Source organism: Ostrea edulis, chromosome 6, assembly GCF_947568905.1.
Source record: "Ostrea edulis chromosome 6, xbOstEdul1.1, whole genome shotgun sequence".
NCBI classification, from domain to species: Eukaryota; Metazoa; Mollusca; class Bivalvia; order Ostreida; family Ostreidae; genus Ostrea; species Ostrea edulis.
In genome coordinates, this window is record NC_079169.1 from 71663791 (window position 1) to 71671721 (window position 7931).

Below are 7931 nucleotides of genomic sequence, written 5' to 3' on the forward strand. Positions count from 1 at the left end.
ACGTATATACATGTTTAAAAGGAAAATATATGAAAATAATGAAAAAGTAAACCATACCTATGGAACTTGAAACGTTTGGTAGCAATGGCTTCGATTCGAATGTTAGCACGTGGACATGTATTCCTCCATTTTGAATTTCGTCTACCCTGGTTCAAACGCTATGTTTGTAAATTTGCTAAATAACGACGCTGAATACGACGTCACAATGTACTGTTTACATCAATTGCGTTATATTTCCAGCGTTCAATATATAGGCGGATCGAATGTCCAAAATTAGGATGCTTTGATGAACCTCTGTTCTCGTGCTAACTTGATTTTTGTCTTGTTTAGGATATAGATACTAATGCCAATACTTTTTGCTTCGCCCTCAAGCACGGTCACGCCGTAAGACATATTATATCTATGAATTATCAGATTTCTTAAACTGTTGACATTTAAAATTTGTCATTTCAACAAGTTTTTATTAATTTTCATCATTCTGTTCAACGAAAATGTGCAATTTTTTTATGTTGATATATACTTCTGTTTTTGTATGTCTGACATCTTTAAAAGGGTGGCAACATACACATTTTCTTTGGTTATTGATTAGATTAAACTATATTGAGTGGAAATTAATACAGTTTTTCCTCTTTTAACCATTAATATTGATAAGTCACATGAGGCTCGACCCACCTTAAGCTGTACCCCTTACTCTATAAGGAATGAGAGTACCAAACCCCCGTATGCATAACCCGGACGCAGTTTACCCAAAGATTGAGCGGAGGTATAAATGTCTAGGTGTTGCGCGATTGGCTAATATCAAGAGTGAAATTATTTGGAATTGAAAGAAATATTATAGAGGTTCAAATTAATTGTCAGGATGAAAAATTATCGCACAAAATCGAGAAATGACTGAGGAAATTACCATGGTAGGGGTGTGCTTAAAATGAAGTGTGTAATTTACTGCAGATTGCTATGTGTTGTAAAAAAGTACAAATATGGCATATAAAAGGCACGGGACCCTATATATTTTTTGTCATTTTTTATCAACACTTGGAATGAAGTTTGAAATGTTTGCGGTCATTTGTTTAAAATCGATATAGTTAATTAGTGAGAGGGCCAAAGGTTAACATTGAGGTCTATGGGAAATGAATTGGTACTCTTTTCCCATAAGTGTTGATGAGACAAAAAAACAACAACACTTTCTGAGAAGGAAGACAAGAAACACATGCATGTATGGATCGAAATTCTTGTACATGTACATGGGATATGGGTAAGATTAAGAAGGTGTATTTTACTCTATTTCAGTTCATACCCCGAAATGAGCAAAATTGTTTACAGATTTAACAAAAAACTACTAATCATATATATTGTAACACAGCAAAAATTTTCACCCCAATAGATAGTAATTATCAATATCCATGGAGTCAATAGAAAAAAAACCATATGATACACTGTATATCATATCAGCCCAAGTGGCCCCATATCAGCCCGTAGGTCAAAGGCCCGAGGGTTGATATGGGGCTCGAGAGTTTATACATGCATGCCATATGAAATGGATTTTGGCACATAGTATTATATTTATCATATACTGTACTTTTTCATGCTTACAGATAAGATAAGATAAGTTTTATTCCAATTTTGGGCCCAGAGGGCATAACAGCAAGACAATTTATAAAGAAGGAAATTTCAAAAAAGAAAGAAAGTTTACAACATTACATGTAGCTACAGGTTACATGGACTGCAAACTACATGTGGATGTAGCATGTTGGGGAAACGAGTACATACATATATGAATTGCTAATCATGTATATACACAAGTAAATGGACAATATCAGTATTATACCAACATATGAATAATAAACTATAATGATTTTTGCTGTTTTAAAGCATCACTTCTTTTTCTGAAAGTTTGAACTAATATTCACTCAATTTGACAATTACTGGTTTGTCTTCATTAATAATCAACCAAGTAAATTTGTCCTTATTTGTTAAATAGATAAATTTTTGTTGAGCTTGTATATACCATTAAAAAACATATTTTCCTCTTCAACATGGAATGGACAATCAGTGAGGAAATGAAATTCATCTTCTACACAATTAAGGTTACATAATTAACATATTCTTTTGTTTCTTTCTAAAGAAATCTGGCCAGAATTGGTTTTTATAAATTCATATCTTCCTCTTTCAATTCGAAGGTTATGTGCACTAATTCGAAATTTACATAGAGTTTTTCTTAATTCTAGTGATTCTAAAAATATATAACTTTCCATTGTAAAGTTTTTTTATACGAAAAATATGTTGTGAGTTTTCCTGATTTCTGACCCTCTTCTTTTTTGACCAGTAAAGTAAAAATTGTTTCCGTACCTGATTCTTCGTTTGTTTTTTGAAAAATGAGAATTTGAGGTTTTTACAATTGGGTACCAAAATGCCTACCCCCCCCCCCCCCCCCGAAAATAACTAACTGCTTATGTTTTGCAGATGTACGATACAGTATATGATTAAAAACAATAACCCATTTATCATATACCGTACATTGTCATGCTTAGATATTGACTTGATCCAGCGTAGGGCTGATCAGTTCAAATCAGTCTTGACGCTCGATGGGAACAAACTTTTCTATTGCCACATATTACACTTAATAATTTTAATTTATTATACTTTCATGCAAAATACTCGAACCTGATTGGTCGAGAAGCATTTGAAAAAACATATTGTTACCCTCTCAGAACAGAAAACACGCTCCCCAGGGTGATAGTATCTAGCAACGGGTAACAGTACTTGACAACGGGTGATATTATAAAAAAAATTATCACATGCGTCAAATTTATGCGCGTACGGTTCGCCGTAGATTGCTAGACAACGTCGTTTGAGCGTTTGTAATAAACGCGAGTATCCGCATCGAAATACGAAATATCGCATGGCAGTGATTGATCAAATGTCAACAGACGTAAGTTTTTCTGCTTTCCAGTTTACATAACATTCAGTATAATAACACAAATATTGCATGTAGTTGAGGGTAACATTGAAATTTTCACCCCTCGAGAAACCATTGTCAACCTCGGCTACGCCTCGGTTGACAATGGTTTTCTCGGGTTGAAAATTTTCAATGTTACCCTCAACTACATGCAATATTTATATATTAGTATACTTTCATGTAAAATACTCGAATCTGATTGGTCGAGAATCATTTGAAAAAACATATTGTTACCCTGTGAGAACAGAAAGCACGCCCTCTACGGTGATAGTATCTAGCAACTGGTAACAGTACTTGACAACGGGTGATATTATAAAAATTATCACATGCGTCAAATTTATGCGCGTACGGTTCGCCGTAGATTGTTAGACGACGTCGTTTGAGCGCAAATACCCGCATCGATATTCGAAATATCGCATGACAGTGATTGATCAAATGTCAACAGACGTAAGTCTTTCTGCTTTGTTGTTTTTATAACATTCAGTATAATAAAACAAATATTGCATGCAGTTGATGGTAACATTGAAAATTTTCACCCCTCGAGAAACCATTATCAACCGCGACTACGCCTCGGTTGACAATGGTTTTCTCAGGGTGAAAACGCCCCCAACCCCCTAAAATTTTCCAAGTTTAGGTTATAAATCAGTGCGTACTATAAAAAGAGGGAAAATGAATAACTGTATAGAGATTCCGAGCTGATTAATTTTTTTCAGTAGAAATACTAGTATGCGTTTCTTGAGAATTGTTTATACATACCTTGGTTTAATTTTTTGCAGTCACTCCTTATCTCCCTCCCCGAAGTCATGCATTAATTTTTTTATTGGCTATTATAATTATTTTAATCTACTTTCTTATTTAAAAAACGAGAAACATCTGTTGAGGCAAGAGGTGCAACATGTGATGGAATGGTGCAAGGGCGGGTCCAGGGGGTGTGTATCACCATGAGACGATGTGTCGGGTACCTTCATGACCTCTACATGACCTTGAACTTTGACCTCAAAGTCAAAAGTGATTATAGGGTTTTGACATAGTCATACCATAAGACATGGGTGTATCACCATGAGACTATGTGTCATGTACATTCATAACCTCTTTATGACCTTGACCTTTGATCTCAAGGTCAAAATTATAGGTTTATGCCATGGATTTGTGTTCGGACTATATCTTCCTTTTTCTTCTACAAAGGCGTACCATATTTTTACACTCAGGAAAGAGGTAATTTATACCTATTCACAACATCCTTTGGGAGATTGGGGTAAGCGGGGGTTATTCTTAATGACCATTGATCACAGTACCTCTTGTTTTATTTTTCATTGAGAGGGAGATCGATATCCACATGTACATGTAGGCTAGACACGTAACATCGTTTTAGGAGGGGGGGGGGGGCAGTCCTAACCTTGATCAGACGAAAACTCAACATGTAAATAAAGAAAAATGGATAAATAAAATATATCAAAATGAAAAGGAATGGGTAAATAATCAGAAAGAAATACAAATAACAACAATACCATGGTATTGTTAATAAATCTGTCTACAAGATCAGGAATATAAATAGAAGTAAGTAAAATGGAAATCATCAAATTATTTTTGTCTATAGCGGATCTCCGTAACTAGAGAGAGTAACATCACCATTTCTTCACAGAGGTGGTAGAGGATTACCAATACCCTACCACAAAAATTTCAGTCCCCGGGGTAGGGGTCTTCGATGATTCCGAACCCGATGTTTATTCACTAAGTGTAATGCGTTATGCATAAAACTTGGAGGGGTGGATCTCCGTAACTAGAGAGAGTAACATCACCATTTCATCACAGTGGTGTGGGAGGACCACTAATACCCTACCACAAAAATTTCAGTCCAGGGGTAGGGGTCTTCGATGATTCCGAACCCGATGTTTATTCACTAATTGTAATGCGTTATGCATAAAAATTGGAGGGGCGGATCTCCGTAACTAGAGAGAGTAACATCACCATTTCTTCACAGTGGTGGGAGAGAACCACTAATACCCAACGACAAAAATTTCAGTCCCCAGAGTAAGGGTCTTCGATTATTCCGAACCCGATGTTTATTCACTAAGTGTAATGCATTATGCATAGAAATTGGAGGGGCGGTTTTCCGTAACTAGAGAGAGTAACATCACCATTTCTTCACAGTGGTGGGAGAGGACCACTAATACCCTACCACAAAAATTTCAGTCCCCGGGGTAGGGGTCTTCGATGATTCCGAAGCCGATGTTTATTCACTAGGTGTAATGCGTTATGCATAAAACTTGGAGGGGCGGATCTCCGTAACTAGAGAGAGTAACATCACCATTTCTTCACAGTGGTGGGAGAGGACCACTAATACCCTACCATCAAAATTTCAGTCCCCGGGGTAGGGGTCTTCGATAATTCCGAAGCCGATGTTTATTCACTAATTGTAATGCGTTATGCATAAAAATTGGAGGGGCGGATCTCCGTAACTAGAGAGAGTAACATCACCATTTCTTCACAGTGGTGGCAGAGGACCACTAATACCCTACTACAAAAATTTCAGTCCCCGGGGTAGGGGTCTTCGATGATTCCGAACCCGATGTTTATTCACTAAGTGTAATGCGTTATTTAAAAATGTCTGAGGAGCGGATCTCCATAACTAAAGAGAGTAACATCACCATTTCTTGACAGTGGTGAGAGAGGACCACTAACACCCTACCATAAAAATTTCAGTCCCCTGTGTAAGGGTCTTCGATGATTCCGAACCCGATGTTTATTCACTAAGTGTAATGCGTTATGCATAAAAATTGGAGGGGCGGATCTCCGTAACTAGAGAGATTACCATCACCATTTCTTCACATTGTTTGGGGTGGTAACTGGCACCCCATCCTTATAATTACAGTGTGGTGTTGTTTTATGCATATAGAAATTTGAATTGCGAACTGCGTTCTGGAATGCAGTTCGCTATTGAATTGCGAATAGTGAACTGCGAACTGCGTTCCAAAATCTGAAAGCCTTAATAGATTACAATTATTCAATGATGTTATATATAAAATGAATCCGGACATAGCCCCATTTGAATCGGCCACGACAGAAATAACTGTTATGATTACTGTAAATCTGATGGGCATATCAGATATTAACGAAAAACAACAAACGATGTCTGGTTCATACTGGGTGGTGCTATCATGGATAGATTATCGCCTGAGATGGAACCCGAGCTTGTACAACAATATTACCTCTGTGCAAGTAAATGCTATCAAGATTTGGTCGCCGAAATCTATTTGCGTATATAATGAAATAGGAAATGACAAGTGTATCAACGCAAAGGAGGATCCTGTGACGGTGTATTCCGTAGGATATATTATGTATATGAAATATTTGGAGAGTGTCTCACAATGTGTAATAGATGTCACCAGCTATCCATTTGATTCCCAAATGTGTTCTCTTGTATTTGGAAACGTTAATTTCTACAGCGAATTTCTTCAATTTGATGAGGAAAATTCCTTCTTCCTTCTTCAGTATCTTCAACCGAACGAAATTTGGGACATTCAGAACACATCGTTTTTCATAAATAGTTTCTACGATTCAGAAAACCAAATTACACAAGATCATTTTAATTTCAACATACAGTTAAAGAGAAAGTCATTTTATGTCGTCATTACCACGCTGATACCCGTAGTTATCTTATCCGCGTTGAATCTGTGTTGTTTTATGGTACCAATCGAGTCTGGAGAGAAGAAGGGTTTCTGTATGGCCATCTTCTTAACGTTTGCAGTATTCTTGACAATGATTACCGATTCCATGCCGAAATCTTCCAATAAAGTTCCGTATTTCACGGTGTACCTGATAACACAACTTGCTATCAGTGGGTTGATCGTTGTATTAGAAGCAACCGTGCTGTTGTCTCATTTTCATTTTGCTTCGAGTAGAGAAGAGAAAGAAAATGACGAAAAATTATCATCTCAGAAGAAATGCCAATTTAATGGAGTACATTTAGATATAATTTTCTTCTTGAAAATTGCTCTTTGCAACATCGCCTCCGTGATTTTCTATATAGTAAATGTGTTATGATTTGTGAATACGGTGTTTTATGTAATAACGGTGATGATAGGAATTATGAACATGTTACTATATGCATCAATAGTGTTATGAACTGCGAACACGGTGTTTTGTGCTGTAAATGTAATAAGGACAATTGACACGCTTTTGTTTGCAGTAATAGTGTTGTGAACTTTAACGTCCTAGCTTTCAAAGAGTTTTAGATATTATGCATAAATTTGGTATAGTACATGTAGCTGCTCCAACTTTAACTTGAAAAAAATTAAATGTCTCGGGGTTTCTTTTGACCAGTCCATTTGTAGATCACTGTGTATTTGTATTAAAAATTATATGGAACAATAAAAAAAAATCTGTATAATTCAAAGCCATTGTGTTTTAAAATATATTTTATATTCACAAGGTAGCATTATGTGCGATTGAAAATGTTAAGCTAACAAACAGTGATCGATTTCATAAATCCTATTATATCCAAAATCGAGAGCAGAACAAACATTGGCCACAAGAAACACAAGAGATGGGATCAGTTGCCTAAAACGAGAAAGCATCCTATGTTGACCAATTATATCAATCCTAAGCGCTTTGTCTTGATCTGGTAAACAGAGTAATCCGTAATTAAGATCAATATGAAAAGAACGGCTTAACAATTGGTATGAAACACGTCAGAAAACATTCAACCCAACCATAGGCTGTCCGTACAAACATGATAATTATAACGACCATGGAATTTGCAAAATGTTGACTTTCAACGGTTCAGAAAACTGAATAGATTCCAATGTCACAAGTTGAATATTTAACCAATAGGTCGATGAATCGGAGATAGTCAGAAAATTCCGTGATATTCCTGAACATAATACCACGTTGGTTCAAACCTGATATTCTCGAGAATTCATTTATATGCTATGTAGATGTATACACGTACATACTACGTAAATCACTTCCCAAT

The 7931-nt window shown here is 36.2% G+C and overlaps 1 protein-coding gene across 1 annotated transcript; it reads left to right on the plus strand.

Annotated features, from left to right (window-relative positions):
- Positions 1-5980: 5980 nt before the first annotated feature.
- Positions 5981-7341, plus strand: LOC130047317 (neuronal acetylcholine receptor subunit alpha-7-like). The gene has a single exon (XM_056141985.1). It carries the CDS (start codon positions 5981-5983, stop codon positions 6998-7000), a length of 1020 nt encoding a protein of 339 aa, XP_055997960.1. The 3' UTR covers positions 7001-7341.
- The last annotated feature ends 590 nt before the right edge of the window (positions 7342-7931 follow it).

What these genes read in the sequence shown, in the direction of transcription:
- LOC130047317 (XM_056141985.1), top strand. Translation starts at nt 5,981, where the DNA reads ATGAATCCGGACATAGCCCCATTTGAATCGGCCACGACAGAAATAACT.